Below are 27,975 nucleotides of genomic sequence, written 5' to 3' on the forward strand. Positions count from 1 at the left end.
CAATGCCTTAAAGGTGGAAACTTAGTCGGGCTGTTTGTTTAGATATAGTGGTATAAGATTTTCAATAGATAGGTATTATGAAGAACATCATTATGGAAAATAATAAAGTAATTATCCTTATTTGTGTGTGGGGCAAGAAAGTATTTGAATTGGTGCTGGATTATTGCAAAAATATTATCATACGTGTATTATTAACATTAAATAAATATATAATTTTCTTTACATTGGTACAGTGTTTCGGTATTGCGCAAACTGGGCGTCTAATGTACTGATGCTCCGCTGTATCTTTATTTTCTGCAACCATGAAAGGTTGCATACAATCTTCAATTACATAACAGTGTATTCCAGCACTTCTGTTGAGAGCAACATATCAGACACATTTTCCATGATGTTGGGGCCAAAAATGTTCCCAGCAGGTTACTGTCCGTCTGGCAAATGCAACGCTTCAACCATTTATCCCTTGACAACCAATTGTTGCTCTCAGACCATTTCATTTTAGAAAAAGACCGACAGTTTATCTACATATATAAACATATTTCTTACCGTCTAAAACTTTTTTCATCTGTATTTGTGTCGCTGTCTCTCTGTTAGCTGCATCTCTGTGCCAATGTTTGAAATATTGAGCTCATTAAAGTAAACATTATTTCTCTCCAAACAGTCTGTGGTACTTGAATGGAAACTACCTGGTCATGATGGTCTCTGCCAGTATCATCTTGCCCCTGGCTCTGATGAAACAGCTTGGTGAGTAATGAGCACCTTGGGACCTCTGCTCCCCAGACTAAGACATTAGTATTTACCACCAAGGAATATTAGTCTATTTCTCATCAGATTGCACACACACAGCAATAGACTAATATTCCTTGGTGGTAAATTCTAATGGATAAATAGTTGTGGGTCTTAAGCCACAGTATGGAAGTCCAGTTCTGCCAAAGAAACAAACTAAAAAAGCTAGGCATTACATTTTAATTGCTCATGGTAAGTCGTCATGATCAGACAGTAGTTCAACATTATCAGATGCAAAAACTGCCAGGCTCATTAATTTTGATTTAGCTTAGTTTTTACTTCACATCATTTATCTTTTTGCAGTTGAAATCGGCTTCTAGTTTTTTGTCCCTGACCCCTAGTTTATGCCTCCTGCGGTTAACAGTAAATTATGTCCTTGAACTTTCTGCCTCTCTCTATGTATTCACTCAGGCCTTTATGTGAATTATGTCAACAGACCCTTACGCTTAAGTAACTTCATTTGAAGTATTTTAGCTCTTTTCAAAGCATTTTATCTCCGATACCTGTACATTTGCAAATATATATTGTTTATACATGGGTATAACACTTGTTTATTAGGATTATGTTTTATTTTGACAAAGAGCCAACTTATATAATGACATTTTAAAGTCAAGCAATTAGTGTGTGTCTTTATCCCCCGCTGGCAGTGGAAACAGCAGGTGCCCAATTAGACATCCTTTTCCCTGAGTTCATCCTATCCTCAATCTGAGTTACTCATTAATACGTGAAACAAACATGCTCTTTGGGTCTCACAGTGATGTGAGGTGATGTAGACGTCTCATTTATAGAACAGTGGGAAGCCTTCAGACTGTAAGCTTTGTGAAGTTCATGTGTAACTAAATCAGTTTGCAATAAAACACATGAAGGCCAAATGGATCAGGAGCTGTGACATTAATGGCCCTTTTATCTTTATGTGCAGGTTACCTCGGCTATACCAGTGGATTTTCCCTCAGCTGTATGGTGTTTTTTCTCTCTGCGGTAAGTCGGTCCAGCTCACATTGTAGCACCTCATCACAGTAACTCTTCACAAGGAGGCGTATTTGTTCTGGCAGGTCATCTTGGCACTCATGTTTCTCACTTTCCCACCCTCATCCTTTTCCCACCCTCTCCTCTATTTTCAGTGGTATGTGGCTATCTTTGATAAGGCGAATAAACAAGCCTCTTAATATGCATCATAGGTTGACTGTAAAAAGTACTTAGAGGCTAAATCACACTTATTTGGTGGCTGACCCTGAAATATCCTTTCACGCACACCGTGTCTTTGAGACTCTCTCTGTCCTTCTTTCGCATCCCTCTGCAGGTTATCTATAAGAAGTTTCAGATTCCCTGCCCATTTGAAGAATTTTCCGCCAACAGTACTGCTGAGCACCTCAGCCTGAATGTCTCAAGTCACGGCCACGAGTACAACAACGGTCTGGTTCACGAGGACGACTGCACTCCACGCTTATTCAAACTCAACTCACAGGTAGGAAGCCGAGGTGCAGACAGTCTGCTTATCTGGATTGTTTTTTAACATTAAGTCCACGAATGTCAATGTCTGCAGAGTTCCCACAGTTATTTTGGTAGGCTTGGTTGCTCTGCTAATCATGTGTTAATGTGTTCTTCACAGACAGCATACACAATCCCCATCCTGGCTTTCGCCTTTGTTTGCCACCCTGAGGTCCTCCCCATCTACACCGAGCTCCGCAAGTGAGTCTCCCTTCTGTAACCTGTCAATATTATAATAATATGTCAGTGCTTTTACACTTTCAACTTTCTGATTTCAGTCCAACGCAGAAGAGGATGCAGAAGCTTTCCAACATCTCAATCTTAGTCATGTACACCATGTATTTTCTGGCAGCTCTCTTTGGTTACCTGACCTTTTTGGGTGAGCAACTTTTATTCTTTCTCTTAATTACATTAGAAAAATTTAAATGTTATGTAAGTATCACATAGTCCGTTTATTGGTAGTTATATCTTACTGTCAAAAGATACACAGTAAAGCAAAAGGAGAGCTGAATTCGCTTATAGAGAGAGATGCTTTTTGTGAAAACTTCAAAGTGACTTTGTGATCAAATCCCTACATGATCAAAAATCTCTAGCACCACATTCAAGCCTTGTGGTGAGTAACATGGATAGTATGCCTTATAAAAAAAATGAAGAAGTTTATTTTGTGCTTAAAAATATATAACAAAAGGAATGTACCTGTAAACTGTAACCAAGTTCCCTGGGAGGGTACACTAAAGAATCAAAAGACAATACAAACATTTTATTTGTAATCAACACCATTACATTAAATATATCATACAAACAATTTTTCGAACAAATCTCGAAGCACCCATCATATATTATTACCAACACAATAATCCAAGACAACTTTAAAATTACATTCATTACATTTTAAAAACATAGATCAGTAGTGTCTCCAGTCTGGCCAATTCTATAATTGTGTCTGAACTGGGGATCTACAGGGTCTGACATTTGATGAAAAAACGATTTATTTACCCTAATTGCAAAATGTGTATTGTGGAAAAATACATGAGTGAGTAGAAAGCTTTAGCCTGCATTGTTATTCTCTTCCTACTCATAGAGCCTTAGCTCCCTCTTGTGGTGAAATGTGATGAATTCTCTTAACATGAGAGAAGTTGACTAACAAGCTTTCTACCTTTTTTTCTATTATTTCAATAGGCAACGTGGAACCTGAACTGCTGCACACTTACAGCCGGATTGATCCTTATGACACTCTGATCCTGTGTGTGAGAGTGGCCGTCCTCACAGCTGTGACGCTGACCGTCCCCATCGTGTTGTTCCCTGTACGTTTGTTGATGATGTCTTCCCTGCGATGCTTAATGCATATGATATTGTAGAGTTTTGTCCTCATTGAGTCCTCTACCTGTCCCTCTGCAGGTACGTAGAGCCATCCAGCATATGTTGTTCCCCACTAAGTCTTTCAACTGGCTGCGTCACATTGGCATTGCTATGGTTCTGCTTACCCTGATCAACATGCTGGTGATATTTGCTCCCAACATCCTAAGCATCTTCAGCATCATTGGTGAGTACAGATCCGACCATAGATCGGGCATAGATAGATAGATGGGCATTAATCAATTAATTCAAAAACTGTACTGCAGAAGGCCCTTCTGGGGATTTCTATGTTATTAGCTCCTCCACTTAATGTTAAGATTTCTATATAGGAGGACTGTCCAAGAAACAACCTCACCATTTATTGTGGGTATAATTAAGGAACTTCTCAGAGAGCAATGGGAAAAACGAATTTGAAAGAGATTAAATAAAGATAAAATAAAAATAACAACAAAGACAGTATTTGTTGCGTAATCCTTCTGACAAACAGACAAAAACAAAAACTGAACATTAGAACAATAACTGCATTGCAAATAGCATTAATCTCTCCTAACGGTCTTACTTATTCATCCACTAGTTTCGACAATAGTTGATATTCTACATAAATGATGTGATCATGGGTTACTTAGTCTGTCCCTGTTTACAGACTGAGCCCTCTTGTCTGACACGGCAGTGTTTGTTGTGTTTCAAGCTTTCAAGTTCCTGACAAACAAAGTACATAAAAGACAAACTAAAAAACTTGACCAGCTCATGTTTGGTCACAGACGAACGGATGATCGGAGTCAATATTATTGTCAGTCAGTGTCTTCATGTTTTACAGGTTAGAAATCAACATTGAAAACAATTATGTCAAAAGACTGCCAAGGGCAATGTGAAAGCCACTGGTTCTGCTTTGATAAACATGTGCATGCAGATGATACAATATGGATCTGTTTTGTAAATGGTTAGGGTTCACAATTTCAGTTAATATCTGTGTTATTTTATGTTTAACAGCTCAAAAAGTATGTAAACTGTCAGATTATGATCACATCAGGCATCTTATCCTTCCAATTAAAAAAATAAATATCCTTAAATGTGAGGTTAGTCTCTAGACAAATGTTTGTAATCTGTCCTGATATGTTCATGATTGAGCCAAAAAAAATGTCAACCTTAGAGACGTACTTTGGCTAACTGTTACCACTGTCAGAACGTTTCTGTTGCAAGTTAAATAGCCTACTACATGACAGTAAACATAATGTCAAAAATAGACTGCACCTTTAAAAACGTCATTAGAAAACTGAAAAGGATTAGATTTACAGTACATGGCTATGTTTCATCTTCTTGTCGGTGCAGTGCTGTATGCTCTGTGCCTAACCAGCCCTTTCTCTCTGTCTCCTTACAGGTGCCACATCGGCTCCATGCCTCATTTTCATCTTCCCTGCTGTCTTTTACATCCGCATCGTTCCCAAAGAAGATGAACCCATGAATTCTGTTCCTAAAATACTGGTGAGGCCTTGAAGTCATTCTCTCTTTATTGATTCGTTAAGCTAATTTGGTGACTATCCTGTGTGATATAGGCTTTCTTCTTGATAATCACTGTCTGTGTGACTGTCTGTGCTCCTTTTCTCAACCTCTCAGGCTGCCTGTTTTGCTGCTTTGGGGGTCATCTTCATGGTGATGAGTCTGAGCTTCATCATCATCGACTGGAGCACAGGGGGCGGTCTCGCTGCTGGAGGCCACTAGATGCTGCCTTAGTGTGTGAGCTCCAGACAGGGGGAAACATAACTGGTCAATGTAAAGGGAGCTCTGTCACCTTAGTGGAAACACACTAACAGTGTGTTGGTTGGAATCACACTGCTCAAGTTAAATTAACTTTTGACTGTAACTTAACACATATCTGAACAAAATCCTTGCTTAATGATGTTGTATAATTCAGTTTAGTGCAATTGTGATGCACATTTTATAAATAATCAGGACTATACAGGGTATATTTTTATTACCATCTGTTATTGCGACTTTAATTTCCTCTTTATTTACACACAAACAACTGCAGCTGGTACTGTATAGAAGAAGAAGGAATGCTTGTCTATAATGTTGAAAACAGGAAGGCTTCAGAACATGCATGAGAAATAACTATACACAGATATTCATTATTTTCATTGCAACACACAAAAATACAATAGAATCAGATGATCTCATCCTGAACCAGCTGCATTCTGAACTATTTATCACTATAAAACAAAAGTGCTTTAAGGCTTTAGAGAGCAGTGACACTTCATTATATGATCTGTCGAGTTGTTACATACTATGTCACACAAAGCTCTTGTTCCAGATCAACTCCCTTCAGAAACCCTGGTGCCTTTTAGCATTTGGAACAGCACACAAATACTGAGCAACAACAGGAGTATATATTTATTTAGCTACTATATCTTTGTTTTATAATTTCAAATAAACTATATTTAACTACTGTATATGATAAATACAATAATCCAAATATATCACAATATAGTTTTTTTTGTTTGAGTTTACAGTATATAAATGATGGAAATATTTACGAATGAAGATATTTTAAATGTTTGATAAAATGCAACTTAGGGTTATACCTCCTTCATAGAACTTTTAACACACATGCCGAACTTTGACCTTAAATATAAACTCAGTACAGCTACAGCTAGTTTCAACCTAACAGTTCATTACCCCCTTAACATGTTTGTTCCCCCTTTACAAGTCTCATTCAGTTTTTATAAATTCACAAACCAAACGTTATACCATATTAAATGATGACATAAGATCTTAATATGTACCTTCAGGTTTAAACAATTCATTGAACTTAAATGACACATCTAGTCAAAATCCAAATGTTAAATGAAAGGAATAATTGGGGATATTTCCTTATTCACTTTCTTTGAAAGTTGCAGACATGGGAAAATTAAAACCACTCTTACATATGTGTGCAGCAGATACATACAATCAGGAGATGGTAATAACAAGGGGGGAAACAGCCTGGCTCTGTCCTGGGGTCAAAAGCCTGGCAGCACCTCTGAAGCTCACTATCAAAGACTTAAAATCCGGGAGTCACTTACCTCTAGTGAAACATCAAGTAATGCAGTGCAGGTTTTTGACTAAGGACAGCAGTTTGCGGGCACTAAAGCAATGCGCATATCAAATAACGTATGCAAATGAAACACACAACTAAGGGTCATTTAGGGTCATATTTTTTAAAGATAATTTAGGTTAACCCAACCAAGCCAAATGGGTTCTTAACAATTCCTGGCCACACAAAATGGATTTGTAAAGATGAACCCACTGGTGGGACTGCAAGAATTTAACAAGTTAATTTTTATTAATTTGAAGATGTATTATGCTTCTGTGATTCCTTCGTAACTTTGTTGCCTTACTGGTTTTTAGTATATTGATCTGCTTTCACGCTTGTTGACTGTTTAGACTTGCGGTTAATGTTTCGCGTGTTGTTAAGTCCAGTCCGTCCTGTAGTTGGTTTGGTGAACACAGGGATGTTCATTCTGACACTGTCATGCTTAGATGTTATTGTGATTCTGTACATTTTTCATCTTAAAGTGAAGTGTATTGAGTTGAAATCCTGTGATCTAGTTGTTAAATTGTTATATTAGTATATGAAGCCCTTTTTAAACGTTTTACATGAAACAATGTTTAGTTGTTTAATTGTATGGATGTGGATGGATACTTTAGGTGAATGTTGCTTCTCACAATAGAACTACAACTTGCATATAAATTAACTTTTAACAGATTACAGGAGATTTGGTTTTACATAGAAACCACAAATGTGTCAGCAGAAAAGGTTTAAGCCTAAGAAAAAAAAAAATGTGCTGCTCTTTCCCCAAAGTTCTTATATTTTATCACAATTCTAAGGCTTCAAAAAAGTCCTATGCAAGTCATCACTTCTTTCATTATATTTATGAATATCATATTTGCAGTTTTCTTTTTTACAGATAAATTATTTACCACAGCCGAGGAAATATGCACACACCAAACTCCGTCCCTTGTTTTTTCACAAGTGTTTGCTGTGGTTGTTGTGGGGTTATTGGAGGTTTAGTTTTTGTCATGTTGAGTGAATTTGTTCTTCACTTTCAGTGATCATGCCAAAATAACAACTGACTATACTGCATTGAAATGCCTTTAACTTTCAAACCGATATCACTGTTTCAATACCACACGCAGTATTTCAAATATACATTCTTCATTAACCAAAAAAAAACAACAATGTGAAATGGTATTATAGCTTTTGTTTCAGACATATATTTTTGGAAATGACACTATGATAAAATGATAATTAGATATATGAATTTTGGTGAATAAAACGCGGCTTTATATAAATAATGTATATAAATGTAAACCTTTTATATCGTGATGCATATTTACAGTAGCTTATAAAGTGTAAATAGCAGGGACTGCTTTAGTTTGGCAATAAAATAATTGTAGATGTTTTTACATTGCCTCTGTTGTCATCATTTCCCCTTCACTAAAACCAATATTTGTTTTAGCAGCACACATTATAGGGGAATGGGTTTAAGACATGTAACATATCCGCCGTACAGGTTTTTGGTGTGTTGCTAATGGTGTGTATCCGATCATTTATGATCGACAATGTAGGAGTATACTAAATTCATCCCAAATAAACGTAGTTATGTACATGATTTAAGAAATTGTTTGGAAAGTGTTCTTATATATGTCGAGGCTAAGCTATGTTGACGTAAAAAAAAACATTAGACCCAAACTTTAGGTTGTCATGATCCCTCACTGCTGACCTTGTTATGTCAACATTCAGCAAGTTTTTGCTATAAGACATAGACAATACTTATTTTATATTTTATATTGGAAAAACAGCAGACAAACACTATGTTTGTGTATTTCTGACACCTAAGGCATTCATTTCTATATGTTCTGCTACACTCAATAATTTGTTTACCAACAACTACGACTATGGCTGGGGTAGTGTGTGGTCATCTACCAATCAGAAGGTTTGATTCCAGCCCCTGCAGTCAACATATCATTGTATCCCTGGGAAATCTAACTCACTTAACCCCAAGTTGCTCTTGGCATGGCCAACAGTGTATAAATGTGTGTGAATGTTAGTCAACCCTGAGCAGACAGCACCTTGTATGGCAGCCTCTGCCTCTTTATGAATGAGTGAATGCTGACTTGTTTAAAAGAGCTTTTATGGGTAGTAAATGCAGTCCATTAACCATTTACCGGAAGACACCTAAAAGAGTCTCAGAAAAGTGGGAGAGCAACACTTAGCGTAGTATAGAAAGGTGAATTAGCAATACAACATTTTGAATTTCACACATTCACTTAGTATATAACCAGGGTTGTCACTTGTCAGATAAGAATATTAAATTTAAAGCTCATAAGCCTTTACAAATTAAGCTAAAATGCCTCTTATGTCTATTATTGTATACCATTATTCACAGAGTATGGCCAAGCAACGTTCATCTACCAGAGAACAATATCTACTAATGTCCATTTGAGGGCGCTATTAACCAATCTGGTATTGTATTTATAAAATAAGACCGATAGCCATGTTAATATCCCTTCCTGAATCCTAACGAAAGAAAATCCTGCTACTGCACATTTCGTTCAAAGTTAGCTGTATAGCATTAGCCAGCGGCATTAGCATCATGTTGTCTGAGAGGCTTCGTCCATGTGAGCTGCAGAGGACTGGCGCAGCGCCCACTGCAGTCTGCACACGGCACTGCTGAATGCAAGCCTAACTAGCCTGCGCTCTAATTGGTTCCACGCCGGCTGCTCACGTCTTTGGGAGAGCTCACCTGTTTTAATTGGGCTATCGCGAGTTGTCCAAGTGAGGTCGGTGCGACTGGTCGACAACTTGTAATCGTCAATGAGGCATGAGTAAATTACATATCTGAGAATAACCAACCAAAGGCACTGCCGCATTCGTGCTGCCCACCAGGCCGACAAGACAGCTGAGGCCGTGTGCAGCACCGGAGCAGCAAGCACAGGCATCTCAGTCTGTGAACGGTGGCAGGACAGAGGGCTGTGAGCCTTTCGATATGGACCTGGCCTGGTTGTAAGAAACCAAATGATTTGAGTGCATCTGCCTCATCTTTGAGCTCACACTTGCACAGGAGAGCAGGTACTCACTTTTTAAGCCAGGGTAAAAACTCTGGAGTTTGTCTCTAGCAGGCAGTGCTGGACGCAGGAGCTGCTTCATTGTTATTCTTGGCATCGGCTGGCACGCTAAGACCGTCAAAATTGAATCCTTTTTTTCCGCAAGTGGTCGGTGCGCCCCTGCGTTTGGAGCCATGGGTTGTACTGTGAGCGCCGAGGATAAGGCTGCCGCGGAGAGGTCAAAGATGATCGACAAAAACCTCCGAGAGGACGGGGAGAAGGCAGCCCGAGAAGTGAAACTGCTTTTATTAGGTAGGTCACAGCTTGCGGTTGCTCCTCGGGTAATACTAAGTCAATTAATCCTTGCTGCTGCACATCTGCACAGTTGTTGATTGAAATACAGCAAATCCACCTGGGGACCACTTGGTTAACATTAAGTTAACATGAAACGATCTGCTAAGACTTCATGTAATGCTGAAGAGCAAATATAAATAAAAGGGAAACATTAATCTGTAGGTGCAAAAAACTAATCCCAAGGGGCACCAACCACCTGCAGTTTCCCCAAATAGCCAAGGCAGAAGCCTTTGCAGATCAGCACAGTGAAGAGAACAATTAAATCTTCCCACTGAAACACATCCTGTAATTGTGTTAGTAGTTAGCCGACACAAGTGTCCATTTACTTGGAGAGAAGTCAGATACCATCATGTCAACATGCTGCACAGCTCCTCAGGGCTTTGAGCTGGCTTTTTGCCCAGTAAGCTTATTTGGAATGATCAAAACCAGTGGATCATTTCTAATCATTAACACAGTTACACTTTAGCACTTCTATGAATACACTTCAGTCTGTTATTAGAAAGAAATACAGTAATCAATGTGTTTGTGGACAATAGGCAAATATTCAGTTTTTCATTAAATAGATTGTGGAGATTTAGAAACACCCCCCCCCCCTCCCCCCTTCTACTTGTTACCATACACACACACTCACTCACTCACTCACTCACTCACTCACTCACACTTGCCCTCTTATCTGATTCAACTGTCTTTTGTTCTTCACCATCTCTTGGTCTAGATTTGTCTCTTGTTTAAATGTTCACACAACTAAACTGACAGCCGACAAGTATATTGAAAACTCAAAGCGTGAGAACTGGTTGGATATGGACGAGGGTCAGTGTGCAAATCAGATGGTAATACAGCACAGGATCAGGATAAATGCTGTGGGGTGGCTAATTGTTTTGGGTTGGCTGAACATGTGAGAGAATGCTTCAAAGAGCTGTTGGGAAATCAGGTTTGATAAGTCAAAAAGCCACTTGTGTATCTGCAGTTTCTATGCCATATGTTCTCTCTTTAAATGCAAACTCAAATCATACCTTTGTCAAACCTTTGATATCTGGTATGTGATGTGTATCTTTGAAATATTGTGTATACTATAATTTCACCGGAGCAGGAGTTGATTTACTTTGAGCTAACAGAGTCAAAGTAAAGGTTATTTGTTCAGCAACAGCAAAACATATTTTTAAGAACCATTGGTTTTCTGTGGGTGTGTGGGTTTCCTCTGGTTTCTCCCCCCAGGCAGTTTAACTTAGCTGGCTACTCTAAATAGCTTTGTGTTATCACATCAAACAGTATCTATGGGCATGTTGCTTCCTTGGCTTGTTTTCATGGTTAACTTCCTAAATCTAGCAGTGGTTATTTATTAATGCCATCTTTCATCTTCAACAAGGTTTTTTGGTATGATTACATATTTCTTGCTTGGGGATAACAAGACCTTTTTCTTCCATTAATGATATCTGTCCAGACAAATCAGTAAAACAAAACATTATCAAAGAGTGACAGTGATGTATTTCAGAGGGCTAACAGCTCTCATGCTCTGATGCTTTTTAAGGCATCGTGAATATTTTACAAGGTGTCCAGAGGAATTCAGTCACACAGATTTTGACCACAGGGAGTTGTTTGGTGGTTATGTGCAGGACAGCTTTGGGGTTTTGCTGCATTACTGGAGTCTTGGTGTTGCCAGGCAACCCACAGAACAGTCCTGCACATAATCGCCTATTAACCCCAATTTGTAAGACTTGGTTATTGATAAGATTTTATTAATACCAATTCTATTATCCATCCGATTGTTTATCAAGTCCCTTATGGATTCCTGATGCATTGTTGGGTGGAAACTGAGTAGGTTCATTAGCACCACGCTTTTGAGCCTCTTGCTAAACCATGGCTCCATTCTCGAGCAAACTTGAACATTTTACTGGGGGCCAATATTGGTACGTCATTAGGCCAGCACAAATTATGTTAAACCATCAGTTAGAGGAATAGATCACAGAGGCAATTTGAAGAAATTGCGCAACTTGAATTAAAACAAATGTTAGCCCAATCTCACAAAAACACATTAGTCTCAGGGGGTCAGGGGTACGTACAGACAACAACAACCTCTTTCCTTAGACCCTCCCACCCTCCCAATCAGTGAAAAACTCAGAGGAGAACAGAGAGCAAGTGGAAGTAACAGATTCTTGATAACCATCCCAAATATTTGTCAGTTTTACACTTAGGTGCTAACAAACTAATTAGATGTTACCTGTTCATCAGTAAACTTTACAGATGTTGGACTTTATTAACAAAGTCAGCCTAGGAGTTTCCTGTCTTGTGCTAAGCTAACTGTCTACTCAGCTTTATAGTTAACTCAAACACAACAGAGCAGTATCAATCTTTCTACTCTGTACAAACTTTTTAACAATTATGATAGAGGTCACAGCTGAAGTCTCAGGGAGGTCTAGGAACCTTATAATCTAAATATCTGAAGGAAAACCAAGTTAATAATATGTTAGTTATGCTGCTTCCAGACATTGAGAGCTTTCACATGTCCTTAAACTGGCTGGGATAACACTTTAAGCTATGTTTCAGCCAAGGGCTAAAAAGAAAATGTGACAGGTTCAGAAGAAACTCCTCTCTCACCACTTTCAGTTTTGTAAGCAAACACTGATTTCACCATGTTGCGCCATATCTTTGAGTTCTCTATGTAACCGACTGACTAGACTTTATCAGCCCTGGAAGCAGAGACAAAAATGCATGTTTCATAATGATGTAACATCTCAGGATCTGAGGATCATTACAACTTGATGTCTTAAACACATATATATATATATATATATATATATATATATATATACACACGTACGTATGCATCGAGGAATGAGTAAGAAACAGTCTTTCCAAGTTGTTACCTGTTTTAGAATTGTATCTTATGAAATGTACCTTATTAGCAGCCTATTCAAGTGTGTTGGTATGGGCACACTTGAATTCAGAGGGTCTTCAACTTAAAAAAAACCAAAATTATCAAATTAATGGTTGTCAATTGAGAAATTATAATTTGTAATTGCAATATTATTAAAGCTAGGGCAGCTGCCTTTTGTAGAACAGTAAAATTAGCCTAGATTCTGAATATATGTAACCAAAAAAAAACTGTCAAAGCCTCTCCAGTTTTCCTCAAAACAAATGCATTGCATTGACTTCTGGTGGAGGACAATCTAAAAAAACACCTTAAATAATTATAATGAACGTATGTCTATACTTACAGCTGTTACGCAACTTACGCTAGATACTGTCATATCTGAGGGGCAGTTTCAGTTTCCCTTTCACACAATTTAAACCAGAAATGCTAAGTGAGGATGCACTTTTTCCCCCTGCTTCTTTCCTTTGAACCCCCCTTAAATGAGCATTCACTGCAGCCTATCTTTAATTCTCACCCCTGGCAGACGATAATAATAGTACTTCACAGACATGACTCACTTCTCATGACGGAGAGGAGGGCTCAGGGTGAGACTGGCCATCCTTAGATGACAACTTCACAGTTACCCACAAACTGAAAGAATATACTTATCTACAGTTAGTCACGTCTCTGCTGAATACCACTAAGTCCTCAATAAATGCATGTGTATTTATGTGCTGAACTAGCAAAAGATGGATCCTCACTGCTTCTATTCTTCAATCTAGGATGCTTAATGTTACCTTGATTTAGATTTGTAACCTTTACAGATCACACAGCTGAGGGTCCTTGGTGAGTTGTCTCTTTAAAAAATGTTTAACAACATACAATAAATCCCTGGGTATTATTCTTTTTTTATAGCAGCATAAAAGAGTGACCTCTACTCAGAATATAAGGGGGGATTTGCAGATGTCTTTAATGAGGCGGCTTGGCTCAGGGTCACAGTGGACTAATGAGCAGAGGCACAGCACACCTTGTGATTTGGGCTCTGTATTTGATATGAAGTATTTGTCTTTAAGGCAGAGTGTACAAGTCATATATTTAATTGTAATTTATCACAGCTCAAAAACAAATATATCTCTCCGTTCCAAAGTTCATATTCTTACCTGTACGGTGCAGATGACAAACCTGATCCCCTTCATTCAGTTTTCAATCACGTCTCCATTATCAGCCCCATGTATAATTTACGATGCTTCTTTTATCCATTCCCCTCCTACTCTTTTGATATTCTACTGTGAATGGTGCAAGAGAACCTCATCAAGCGGCAAACTCTCGTTAGGACCAATGTGTTTCCTGTCTCAGCATCAATCTAATGACGTGAGTGACACTTGACACCAAAGAAAGTTGACGTAGGGGGTGCTATATGGACCTAAGTATGGCCATGACCTCTTAATTGTTATTGCCGAAATGAAGGAGGATGGAGAGTAATGGCAATGCAAAGGAGGTTAGGTTGAAATTATAGCATTACGTTTCTCACAAAGCCATGCCACTGAGCCAATATGGATAATACCAGGGCCATCAAACTGGCTTACCTAACTGTAGGTCAGTCCTCATTAATTAGATCAAATTACACCTATTCTTTTCCTTGTAAGACATGGTAAGGTTGAATTGTCTTTTCTGCTGAGAAAGGTTCCTAACTTAGTGATATGAGCCAGTAGTTTCTAAGTGGCAGCCACCGGCAGTTCAAATGATCTAAATGTGGATTCTCTATGCCTCCGTTCTTATCTACTTTAGTGGAACAATGGACCATCCTACATGAGTTGAGAAGAGATAATGCCAATGCATAAATCCTTGCGTCAGCCACATTTCAAGCAATAGCAGGCCCACGTCACCGAAATCTGCTGTCGCATAATTACGCATCCTGCTATTGTTAGTGCGTTCAAATTCAATCCTACCATGGTTGTCAAAGTCCCTTTTGAATTTTCCTTCATATCTTACTTCAGCTAATTTACATTTCTGTTGAGGTCAGGAAAAGACATAGGATGTCATTTTTGGGACTATTGGACCGCAGCCCGGGTATATTTTTTGACTCAACAATTTCGATACAGGGTGAATTAGGAATAACAAAAGACCAGCCCCTTTTTTGCACCATAAGATCGGTTTTCCGACATTAGATTTGTTTTAAGTTCTGAAAATTATGAACATCATGATCTTCTGTCTGAGATGTATATTGTGCGTTAGTCTCCTGGATGGTAAAACGTGAATAAGACACAAACCAGTGGAAGACTTTATTAGGATTTGCATTGATAGCAGGAGCACTGGGGCTGTGTAGTTGGTGTGAACTTTTTAAAAACAGATTGACACTCATTTCTTAATTGCTCTAGTTTGTTCTTGTGGGAGACCTAATTAGGTGGATCGTTCATTTGTCAGTAATTTTTACTGTCCACGGCGGCGGTCAGGCTGTTTAAGATTCGAATGTCATTAAAAAGACACCATACGTCGATTATGAACTAACAGCGATGTAGGTTTTAGAAGATATTATTTTAACAGAAAAGTTGCTTTTTAATTATTCTATTGTTCGATATAACAGCTGTAGAGATGTCTTCCTTTTCTCAGAAATAATGGGACTAGGCGGCCTTGTCTTGTGGGGCTCAAAGCGTAAAAAGAGTTCAGTAATAACCCTGTATTTTGCACAGTGATATATTAGAAAGAAAATAGTCCCTAAATGAAACTGTTCACTTCAAGGTCGGACGATTATCTTTAGTAATTGGGTCAAGATTTATGAAAAAAAAAAAATATCGCTGTTGAGTTGACTTTTCAACTTGAGTTGACTTTTGACAGTTTATTACAGGTATTGGTTTTATGTATTTTAAGTTGTGTGACATGTCAGCGGCTTTTTACTTTCTCTTGTTGTTTTACAGTGAGTTACGTGAGACTTGAGACTAATCAGTGACTTTCATCCTTCAGTGCTTCCCTCGATTCAACTCAAGAACTCAGTTAATAGTCGATTGATCACCAGTCTCACCTGATGCACTTGAGATGAGATGGCATGCACACAGAAGCACTGCCCTCCAGCAGCAAAGCATCATTACAACACAATACATTTCACTTGGAGTCATGCCTGCTGACTTTTTTGTCTCACAGCGTTAAGAGATCATTCAAGCTTTCCTGAATGTGACAGTGAATTAGGAGTCATCATGTATCATACACTCAAAGGCACACTCAGATGACAACATTCAACTGTGGTTTTCCTCAATAATTTTCTTCACAGTTTACTTCAAGTTCTATCAGAACAAACCAAAACGAGGTCCGAAGTAGAACAGAAGAAGCTGTCACCGAATGAGTCTGTGCTTGAAGAGAGCTATAGTTTTTCTACTGTCGGCCCACACAAACATGTAAATTATTTGATTTAGTTTTGGCGAAACAAGGTGGTGTAACCATGACAACTCATCTAGTGCATGTGCAAGCGAAGCCAGCCGTCATTTTACTATAGCTCTGCAGATTCCAGCCTTCACATACTAATATTTAGGCATGTGTTTGAGGCGGAAGTGGCATTCTATCTTCCTTTCCCTTTAACAATATGTATCATCAGGTCAACATTAATGAAATGGTTGCTATAATAAGCAGACTAATGGTCTCATGGGAATTTATGAAAAGTACACTAAGGCACATATATGCACGCAAATTACACACAACATGCCCCTTTTTAAAATATAGCCGTGTATGAATCACGAGGGATTATTAATACTGCAGTGAGAATGGTTTATGGTTGTTGTTTTTTAATCGTTCAATTTGAAATTGCCTCTTTTAAGGCCTTACCACCAGCCATTTCAAGATGTTGTGTTCCTCCTCAAAAGTGTCTGAGCACAACTGCACTCTTTGCCATGTGGCACTGATTGGGGCGAACAAAGCCCTCACTCTTCCTGACATTCTGGTGTGCCAACAGAATGCAGGAAGGCTCCATGGGGTTTCTCTAACACTGCAGCAGCTGCCAAATTCTGATGTCTCATCCATTTGCTGGCCTGAGTGCAAAGAGTTAAGCTGACATGATTGTATGCAGAAACAAGGGACCTGGGGGATGCATTATGACAGCCTGGCAAACATCAGCTGTGATGGTCGATATGCGAGGAATCGCTTTTCATATGCAGTAGATTGATTTGAAGAGAGGGTAGAGCCAGGAATCTCTTACTTTTTGCCATTAAGTCTGTATTTTATGCAGGCTTTCATTGCTTACATTTCCCAAATCAGTTCTCAAGAACAGAAAAGCAGCATGTGGAAGCTTTTGAGACTTTTAAGATTATTGGACCTGTCATATTGAAAACACATATATTGTTTTGATCAGCAGATTGGATGGAGTAACAGATACTCAAAAACAAAGTTGTATGTCATGCAAACCAATAGGGATACATTGGCAATATTTGTATTCTTGTCTTGCCTTTTTTTAGATTTAGTGTATGATTATTTTTATTTTTTATTTGTTTTTATTGTATGAAAATAAATAATGTAATGGGTAATTGGCATTATTGGTTACCGATATGTTGTCGATAAGCATCCCATTGCCAGTAGACTTATCATCTAAATAAGTATATTGACTTTTGACCTGATATTGACCTGCCCTTTCTTTTTGATTCCCTCCTTACTCCTCTACATTATTGACCTTTGCAGGAATAATTCTGCATGTCAATTGTTGTTTTCGATGATCAATATGCATTCACTTGATTAGTGTAACTAATAGGGACTCTATAGTTAGACTGAGTACATATTGATCTGTTGTAATTTGTAAATGACCCACCTGATGATGTGTTTCTGAATGATACCTGCTACTTTCAAAACCTTTAATAAGAAATTATTCTTCTGACACAACACAGTCAAAATCATGTTGACCTATTCTATTTGTTGTTCTTTTACGGTTCAGATGCAGACCAAAGGATTAAACCTTTTCTTGGTCTATGTCAGGGGTGTCAAACTCAAATACACAGTGGGCCAAAATAAAAAAATCGGTACTAGTCGAGGGGCGGACTGGTTCAATGTTTATTGAATGAACTTATTGCACATATTAACTCTGGAACTAACAAAGCTTAAATGATTGATATAAAAACAACATTAAATAATCAGTTGCATTAATTTCTTATGGCTCTATCTGCAGCTTTTCCGGAGTCATTTGTTATGATTACATTTTTCCACAGACCAACAACAGCTTCCAAAAAACTATTTCCCTCAAAGAAAAAAAACAAACATGCCCTGTTGTCGTAAGAAAAAAAGTGCAGAAGGAAACATCAATTGAAACTCAGTGTCCTGCTCTGTGATGCTAGTTTAAGCCAGATACTTGGCTTCTCATTTTGGGTGCAAGTTCATCAATGTTTGGGGTCAGGCTCTGAGCTGAGGAAACCCTCAGGATGGAGTGAAGTTGTGCGTGCAATATACCGACGGGCCAGATCTAATAGTAATTAGAAATATATGTGTGTGTGTAAACATTTAAATTATTTTAAAAAGTGAACTTTTGAGGTGCATGTGTGAAATACGGGGAAAAACTAGAATAATGTTTTGTACAAACGTTTTCTGGAAGATAATCTGCACACATCATTTTGCCCCCTGACGGTGTGTCTCAGCCAAGGATTTAGATAATGGGCAAATCAGTGTCAAAAACCTATCCAAGATATCCCTCCAACTATTTCCTAATCATGCTATTTTTGTAGCTTTTTCTCCAGCATGCAGAGTCATACCCAAGGGATTAGTCAGATGATATCTGGGGCTTTTCACAGGGATCTGACTTTTAAGATTTTTGAAAGTACTAATTAGTATAATTTATTTTAGAAATGATTAAAACCCACCTTGGTTTTGGTGTGCAAATTAATGTATTTATGTCATGAGTGGTTGGATCATTTGGAAACACGATTGGACCTCCCCAGCATTGAAAAAATGCATTTGGCTTGTATTGTAGCATAGTGGTCACTGGTCATGTATAAAGAAGTCAAGAGCAGTGCCAGTGACTCCTACCCACTGCAGGCGTTCATTTACAGCAGGATGGTTGGTAGTGCTGACCGATGCAATGAGGTCTAAAAGGATTAGAAGTAGCGATGCATTTCTGTTATTAAAGGGTGTAATTAAGTGTTGGTTCATCCCCATATAAGAGCTCAGTGCTGTACGTCAGGCAGCATGAATTGATTGCATTGCAAAAATGGATGTCATGTTACAGATGTGTTTGTCTGGAGCTCAGTATGCTATCTTTGATTTGTATGCATCAGAATGAGCTTCCACATGTTAATTCTCCCTGATGCTTGTTTTCCCCAGGCTGTACAAAACATGAGTCTTGAACCTGTTTCCTTGTATCTGCTTTGCTCTCATTGCCACCTGCAGAAGTGAATCTGATTATTTATGCACCATTTATACAGTATTAAACTGTTTTTGTACAATCTGTTCAACAACCATCACTTCCTTTGTGTCTGGCACAGCATTCTGCTTAATGGGCATATATTTTGTTAAGGTTACTGCAATAGCTTCAATATGCATTTTAGCAATGTCGTGTGTGATATTTTGCGGATAATATGAACGGTCAAGGTCCCATAAATGTGTGGATGCTGCTTTTGTGCACATTTAACTCAGGTTTTAATACTGTTAACATTGGCAGCACAGTAAGAGTGCAGCACGCCTCCTCCTCTGCAGAGCGAGGCAGTGAAGCTGCGCTGCTCCCTGTGAGGCTGCTGGTGACCCACTTTTCCACTTCAGGCAATCGCACACTGAGCTGTATCTAGCAATGTGAAATTCCTCAATCGCTGTTCTCTGTGTTTGTTGAAAAGGTTGGGGGGTTATTGAGGGAAGGGAGCTGTCTTCATGAAACACCTGGGCTACTGATGCTATTTTGTATATAGTAACACACTAGAAACTGAATCGAGTGATACAGTAAGATAATCCAGGTCTTTGTTGCAGCTGGCTACCTTCATCTATTGAATAGCTACATGAAACGATTTAAAACCTCCTGCTATCTGCAGGCTAATAAAAGGAGGATAGAAAAAAGGCTTGATTTTAAGTTGTGGACAAAAAAAAGTGGTTGTTAAAAACAGCCTGCTGATGGAGGGTAATGGACTAGATCCAAGTGTGTTCCACTTATAAATAACTTATAAATAAGTGTCTTCGATTGGGGTTCTCAGTCACACATAAATAACCGTAACCTGCACCTTTACTTCGACAAACATCTGCAGAGGCTGAGCCTGATCAACCGTGTGATTGGTAAACACAGTGGCTATAGACTTGTCAGGTTGAATTTGTGCAATTTACTGTTCAATATTGAAGGCGCACCCTCAATCCCTTAAAACGTCCTCAATTGAGTGTGTGCATGTGTTTCTGGCCGCATAATGAGTTTACATAATTAAGGTAGGATTACAATGGTCAGTTACATTTAGGTTATGGTTTCAAATCGGTAAAATATCTATCAAATGCCAACAAAATGCTTGAATGCTAAATGCTCTCAAAGCTACATGGAGTGAAATATATTCTTTGAGTAATTTGGCAAGAAATGTAAAAAAGAAGATTAGGCAAAAAAACATCAGAATATCATTATGAAGCCCTCAACTATCCCAATCCCATTATAAAGCCTTCAACTATCCCAATCCCAATCACGATTGTGGTTTCCCATTCCATAGTTTAGCAGTAATTCTATGAGCAGTATCAACCTGTTGTCTTTGCTAAAGGCAAACCAAGAGCATGTGCATTTGTAGTTCAGGCAATTAGAACATCCTGTAGTTTTTCCATCAATAATTAAGTGAGCGGCTATATGGAAATGTTGCCATTTATGACAAAATTAAACTTCGTACCCTTTACCTCAACATTGGATTAATATTCGATGGTTTTTCCTGCTTCAAAATATTTACATACATCTGATACTGTACGTCCAGATGCACAAGCAAATGCATTTCATCACGTCTGCTTGTGTCCCTCAGTACATATTGCGACAGGGCTTTAAATATCCGCAGCCTCATTGTTGTATATTCTGCTCAGTGTCATCAATGCCCAGAGGAGGTTAACCTTTTAAATGTCTGTAAAAGCTAGTTGGATGTGAGCAGTCGTGACACCAATGGCAATTGGTGGGGGCAGGAGGCCAGGATGAGAGCAAAGGAGGGATCGTGTCACAGCCAGGCCAGTGAGTCATCCTCCCACAGCAGTCACTTAGACAAAAGATGGAGTATGATGCCGGCGTGTCCTGAGATTCGTTACATGTCTCCACAGGAGGAATACAAATGCCAAGGCTGTGGGCTGGGAACACAAAGATGCAGTGTTTGTGATTATAAGCTTAGCATGCTGGGATATTGTTTGGAAATATCCGAAGGGTTTTATGACGTTTCCTGTTTGCGTATGTGGTCGTCACTTCAAAAGTCCTCAGCTGAGTTGTTTCTTCACTTGGTTGGCAGATTAGCGCAACTATGAGGTTGGAATTTTGATTCCTTTCCAGAAATATTTCAACAGCTATTGCCACATCATTTAGCACACCCATTTCAGCCCCTTCAGGATACGTTGTTATAAAGTGACACAAGCTAAAGGTGGTGTCACTGTGAACATTTGATCACACTGTCTGTTTTGATTTGATATAGTTATTATCAGAACGATGTTGCTTGCAAAGGTTTTTTGTCACAGAGAGCCGACTGTGTTTGAGTTGGGTATTGGATGTAATTCAATCTATAAGCATAAACAACTGCACTGAATTTGGAGTCCTCTTTTTATTGTTTGAAAAATGTTTTGTTATGTTTGAATTATGTCTTTCTGTGCATTTTCTATGATAAGATAGGTGCAATGGTACTGTATATAAGACATTGGAGATTTACTGGATTAATTGTTATGAGTTACAGCTAATAAACATCAAGTTATAATGCGCTTGTTTTAATTTCTGTAGCATTCCCTCTTGCCAGGAGATACATTTTAGGATCCCAACAGACCTTCAATTATTTACCTAACATTGTAAATCAACAGCCTATAAAAGTGAATATTGGTTTTGGTGCAATTAAGAGAAGCTTATTAGTTAGTAAATTAATTTACTGTGAGGTTTTTAAGAGCAGTCTGCTGCAGTGAGATTTGAAGAGTTAGTGCTCTCCATGAAACTGCCATCCTCTGACTGGCTCATCTTTTGCATTTGCTTGCAGTAATGAACACAACAAATTAAATTTCACTAAATGCTCGTACGCTTGAACTTCATGTTGCTAATTTCAGCAGTCAATATTAGGCTCCCATTACTTTTCTTGCTTTTGCTTTTTATTTTTCTCCTGCAGTTTCTAAACATAGTTTTTGTGCAAACTGGTGGATAACCTGTTGATGCATTATTTTACAAGGCACTCATGTTAGTCTTCATTGCACTAGTTTGTCTTTTGAACAGGGCCCTCCATCCCCAATCTGCTCCCATGCTGCCAGTTCCTCTGAATTGCGATCCACCCCCTCCATGTCCTGCTCATTTGTCATTTTTGTCCACCTTTACTGTGCGTGTTCTATCTGTCCTCTTCTTTATCTGCCTTTTGTAATTGAAGTGACTTCTCTTCGCTAGCTCTCATTCATATTGTCCTCCATCTCACTGTAATTTGGATTGATTAGCCTACTTTACTGTAACTGTTTTTTCAGAGTTTGTTGGAGAGGTACTGGTTTGTATCCACAGCTTAGTGGGTTATTGTGTTACTGTGTCAGATTTTTAAAAGGGAGTCTGTACCCTCTGAGCTACACCACAGCAGTTTTTACCTCCGCACTTTACGTACGCAGCTATTACGCTATGTACGCAGTTTATAAGGTGACTTTTATCTTGGCCTTAAGCTCATAATTAAAGCAGATAGACCAACAACAGATTGGTTACTGATTGTTTTACTTTTTTTTTTTTAACTCCCCTCCCACTGCAGCCCTTGTCGCTATTAACTTGCTGCTGATTTAAGGACGAGAAAACCATTTATCTCGTTTGAAAGATATCGGGTCAGACTGCCACAATTCTTTTACCCAGAAGACAAGTATAACCTAACTAGAAGAGACTAACACACATGGAGTTTCAAGCTATCTATCTCTCACAGATAGCAACACTCCTCCTTCTCCGAACAGTATCTAGAAGACACGATCCCTCAATGGCTTCCCACTCACACACACTGCCAATTTTAACGAGAAGTTTCCAAAAAACGTAGGTTGTCTTCAGAGAAACAAAACCTGACATTGAAGAAAAAGAAAAAGCTAATGACAGTCATCTTTGGCTGACAAATAAATAATTTAAATGTAAAATTGTCTGTCAATTTAGTAATCAATTAATAAACTAATTGTTTCAGCACCGTTTACTCAGGGGTGGGGAACCTCCGGCCATTTGGTACGGCCCTCGAGGTAATTTATAAACACACGCAGAAAAAGAAAAAAATTGAAGAAATATAGACCGCAAAAAAATAAAAAAAGCGAGTGCCTGTTTTTCCTGGCCAAGATGTCTGACAGGGGTGCAGTTTTGACAGAGAGCACCAGAAAGCCAGAACGCCGCTCCGGCACTTGAGAAATTGCAGTACCCATAAGGAGCCGTACACATGCTGCAGTTTTTGCGTGGCTGTGTCTTTAGTTGAAAGCCCAGTGGGCGATCTGTTCATCTGTCATACTGATCATACAGTCAATAACTTTGTTGTTATTAGCATCTGTTTAGCTAGCTATGCTAACGAATATAAGAAGCTTTTTCTACAACCAGTGAGGTAAAGGCACATCTTTATCATCATCTTTATTTATTTTATCCTTATTTATCTGTTGTTATTTTTGTTTTACTTGCTTGTAAGCGCTTTGAGCACCAGGAAAAGCGCTTTATAAATGTAATGTATTATTATTATTATCGATATGATCATTATAGTTATAAAAAAATAAGAGAATAAAGTAAACGGGTATAAAATACTGTATGACAGTAAAACAAAGTTGTTATTAATAAAGAAGAATACAGTTTGAAAGGGGAGTGATTTGTAAAATATCCATAAAGAAAAAGAAAATCTGCTTACAGTTCTGTTTCATATGGATGTTGAGAGATGTATCCATAGATCTCTTCATGTTGCTCTCAAAGTGCACCAGATTGATGCTTTTAACTTCAATATTTAAAAACAAATCTTCCCGGGGAGCATGCCCCCCGGACCCCCCTGGAGGGTGTGAGGTAACCCCCCACTTAAATCATGTCCACATGGATATGAAACTAAATACATTTGCACACATCTTGTGTCCATATCTTTCTCTTGTGGTGGTCATGTCACACTGTGCACGTGAATGCATGCGCGAGTCATGGTGAGATATCTGAATTAAGAGGTTGCTTTTTCTTTGCACAGCATGAAAGAAAGGCCAAATGAATGGGCTGTGATTTTAGTTTTTTTAAGCAGAGGTCAATAATTTGTACGGCCCTCGGAGGATTTTGAAAAAATTGAAATGGCCCTCGAGAGGAAAAAGGTTCCCCACCCCTGGTTTACATAGATACGGTTTGGGTTGTATATCTGCTACTTTTCTCTTTCGTATAGCCCGTTCGTTCACACGAGGCCGTAACGGAACTGCAGAAACGGACCCCTCAAACCATAACGGGTCCCAAGGTGGATAGATCTGCGGACAGAACGCTCTGGGGGGCCAAACTGCTCCGTGTGTATGCCCTATACGATCATGTTCCTGATAACGATGAAGCCATAGCCCCGCCCCAACTCTGCTGCTCACAATATTTGCGTTCCCGTGTAGATGGGGCCTGAAAGAGAGAAACCTCCATCAGGGCCCTTGTTTAAAGCTCTGGGGCCGTATTCACAAAGGATCTTAGCGCTAAAAGTAGCTCCTAACTGGCGAATTTAGGAGAAACTCCTAAACATAATGGGCGTGTCAGTCTTAAATTTAGGACTCCTAATTTTATTCACTAAGAGCAATTCACAAAGTATTTTAGGCCTAAAAGTAGCACCTAAGTTTAGGAGAGCTTAAAAGTCCTCGAGAGGACTCCTAACTCAGTAAGACCTATTCACAAAGAATCTGAAAATGGCTGCGAGACGAAATGTTTTGGAGACAAAGGAAGACTGTGAATTGATCAAGAGATATCGTGAGGGTATCAAACTTGTTGTGGAATTAGTGCGGGATGCAATAACATCCCCGAATAACAGCAATAACCCAATTAGTCCGGAAATAAAATGTTTGGCAACACTACGATATTTAGCAACAGGGAAAATGCAACTTTGCAATGCCGACGATTTAGGAATATCGCAACCATCAGTCAGCCGTGCCATAAACCAAACCATCAACACACTCTCTATACCACATATCACCGGACAGTTTATCCGGTTGCCTTTGGACAATCAACAACTACACAGGATCAAAGCCAACTTCATGGCAATTGCAGGTATGCCCGGTGTGGTCGGTGCTATTGACGGGACGCACATACAAATAATTGCGCCATCAAAAGATGAGGATGTGTTCTTCAATAGAAAGAAAGTACATTCCATCAACACGCAGATTGTTTTCATTCATCATGATAGGGGGACTTGAACGGGGGTATGGGCTGTTATTGAAAGAGTTTAAGTGCTGGAAATATGCTCATTGGATAATAGTTTGCAGGGTGCTTTTAATTGCCCCCTTGATTTAATGCAATTTACGTATTTGTATTGTTTGCTCTCTCTCTTTAACGTGCATATACAACGTCATTATCGTGGTCTGCACAAACTTGTCATCATGCGTGTATTCTGCTAACTGCACTGTCCATAACTATTTGATAGGAATACATTTCTAGCCTAGGCTATTTCCTTGTTTTTGGGTGATTTAGTGGGCTCGTTTGTGGGATGTTGCCGATGAGTTTCACCGAGACCGCCTGCTCTGAACAACCAATCACCTTACTGACCGCTTCTAAACTCATGCACGAGAATCGACGTAATCCATAGCAACGGCGCGTCACTCTTGGTTCACTCTTAGTGATTTATCCTTAGTATGAGTAGGTCTCAGCGGCTTTGTGAATAACTTTTAAGAAAAAACTCCTACGTAAAATGTTTTAGCGCGAGTTAGGAGCACTCCTAGCGGTAAGATAAAATGCTTTGTGAATACGGCCCCAGATTTAGATTGTCATGCGTTGACAGGTGATCGACTTATCTGCTGTGAGATTCTGTGTGGATGTTTGTTGTATTTATTAAGATGGGGATATCTCATCAGTCCATGAATGGAGGCTTTGTGTCATCTGCAGTGGGTAACTGTGACTGTGGCCAAGTCATTGGTGTGAGTGGGTCTGTGAGAGTATTGGATGTGACGGTTCTGATTTCTGTAGCTGGGGCTCCTGTGATCCTCATGCTATAAATCATGTTATTATCAGTGCTGTGTTTTCTGGCACTTACTGGAAACCAAGAAGTATGAATAGTTGGGGTTGAAGAAGCAGAAAGAGGCGGCGGCACCGTTTCTTCGTTGCCAGAAAGTGATTCTGGATCTGCTACATCGACACTAAAAAGAAAGCGCCTGTCCGCTCTGCCATCACAGCACACAGAGGGATCTTTGTAATACTAATCACTTCATCATTTACATCTGTTAGCTTTGAATACGCTGCAGTTTTTAGCAATATTGTTTAATTTCCATATTCTGGTTAGATGTTCACTGACATACTGTTGTTAATATTTCGGCTCCATGTGAGACAGTTTTTGAGAGCAATTATGCATAATACAATTTTATATAAATAACCCGAACAGTGGGAGTCGATTAATCATGAGCAGCGACTCTTTGTTCCCCGCTAAATAAATGTTGTTTTGACTGTCAAACATGTCAGTACCTGAATTAACAATGAGGTAGTTCAGTGGTGTGCCATCTGGATAAATTAACACCCTGCCTGTTTGTTATCTTGATTAATGGAATGAGTAACACTGTTTACTCGGTTGAAGACTATTGCACTCTCAGAGCAATATGAAACGCATTTTCCCAATGTATTAAAAAGACTACAAATAGGTGCGTCATTTTCTCAGGTAGTTATTTACAGTATCTTATCAATGACTATTTTTATACAAATTCTCAAATGTGCTTCAAAATACTTTTATTTTCCTCTACTATATATATTTTGTCAGTTTTTCAGTATAGATGGATGGATACTCTATTGATCCCAAGTTGGGAAGAAAAGAAGATCATTAATAATTTGTATTTTAATCATGATTATAATCAATGCCCCTATATCACTACAAATGAGTCCCTTGCTCCTGCTACAGCATGACTTGATAATGACAAATCAAAATTAAACTCAAAGTTTTGTTCCCAGAAGCAGCATAACACCATTGCCCATTTCTCCTAAAACACCTTGAGTATGGAGAATGATTGTCCACTGGTCTCTTTCTTTACTGCTGCTCACTATTTTCACTTGAAATAGTAATGGATCGAGGAGTTTTATTTTACAGTAAGGAAGGTGACCATGGTATTTGTATTTCCTCAGAGACTGATATTCCACTTTCCATCAACCACATATTTATTGTTAAATGTCATCAAGGAATCATTATTTTCAAAATGGAAGTAGATGACAGTCTGAGAGAAGAGACTCCTAAAGCCCTGTGATAAGACATTTTGTTCCAAGAGAAAGGTTAGCAAACAAATAGAAGCAGCAGCACAGTTACATAACGTAATCTTTGTTAGCTTTAGGTTAGGTGAAAAGGATCCTACTTCAGGATTCACACCAGACATTGCTTTTACACCCGCCCCGTTCCCCTGTGTTGTTTCTTTACTCTCTGAAAAGTGCTGGATGTGTGTGGCTGTGATGAGTGTTGACGGCTGCTGGTCCCTTGCTCCGTCAGCCGTGGGCTCAGCTAATGTTTGTTGGCAGGGTTGTGTCAGGTGGAGTGAAGGTTCATCGCATGGTGGCAAGGTCCCGACAGCTAAAAGGGCAGTGCCAAAGACTCGGTCGCAGCTCTAATGCTCTTAACTTCTTATTTTCTATTGTATCTTTAATCCAAAGATCTAGATTTTACTGTGACATTTTTAAGAGCAGTAGATTCTGAACTGACTATTCAAATTTGCCCTGTGGAGTTTTTTTATTTGTATTAAACAACAAAGCTTGGTTTCTGGTTGGTGTAACCTACCCACAAAACATTGTGTATCCTTGAGGTCAACATCATGAATAT

At 38.9% G+C, this 27,975-nt stretch overlaps 2 protein-coding genes across 6 annotated transcripts in view; both read left to right on the top strand.

The window, feature by feature from the left end:
• The window catches only part of slc38a3b (solute carrier family 38 member 3b), a 24,810-nt gene extending 16,740 nt beyond the window's left edge, over positions 1 to 8,070 (top strand). For all 4 annotated transcript variants that reach the window (XM_079681612.1, XM_079681613.1, XM_079681611.1 and 1 more), the window contains 9 exons: positions 659 to 741; positions 1,703 to 1,761; positions 2,084 to 2,248; positions 2,393 to 2,472; positions 2,550 to 2,650; positions 3,451 to 3,575; positions 3,670 to 3,814; positions 5,006 to 5,109; positions 5,242 to 8,070. In XM_079681612.1, coding sequence (XP_079537738.1) covers positions 659 to 741; positions 1,703 to 1,761; positions 2,084 to 2,248; positions 2,393 to 2,472; positions 2,550 to 2,650; positions 3,451 to 3,575; positions 3,670 to 3,814; positions 5,006 to 5,109; positions 5,242 to 5,346 — 967 coding nt within the window. In that variant the 3' untranslated portion in view covers positions 5,347 to 8,070. The remainder of the gene's footprint in view (positions 1 to 658; positions 742 to 1,702; positions 1,762 to 2,083; positions 2,249 to 2,392; positions 2,473 to 2,549; positions 2,651 to 3,450; positions 3,576 to 3,669; positions 3,815 to 5,005; positions 5,110 to 5,241) is intronic.
• A 1,274-nt stretch (positions 8,071 to 9,344) lies between these two features.
• LOC307039786 (guanine nucleotide-binding protein G(i) subunit alpha-2-like) overlaps positions 9,345 to 27,975 on the top strand; it is a 29,938-nt gene continuing 11,307 nt past the window's right edge. The window contains exons 1-2 of one of the 2 annotated variants that reach the window (XM_079682181.1): positions 9,345 to 9,736; positions 9,878 to 10,023. In XM_079682181.1, coding sequence (XP_079538307.1) covers positions 9,906 to 10,023 — 118 coding nt within the window. In that variant the 5' untranslated portion in view covers positions 9,345 to 9,736; positions 9,878 to 9,905. Of the gene's footprint in view, positions 10,024 to 27,975 lie in introns of both variants that reach the window. The other variant, XM_079682180.1, reaches the window with a different exon arrangement.

This window comes from Notothenia rossii (assembly GCF_949606895.1).
Source record: "Notothenia rossii genome assembly, chromosome: 5".
NCBI lineage: Eukaryota > Metazoa > Chordata > Actinopteri > Perciformes > Nototheniidae > Notothenia > Notothenia rossii.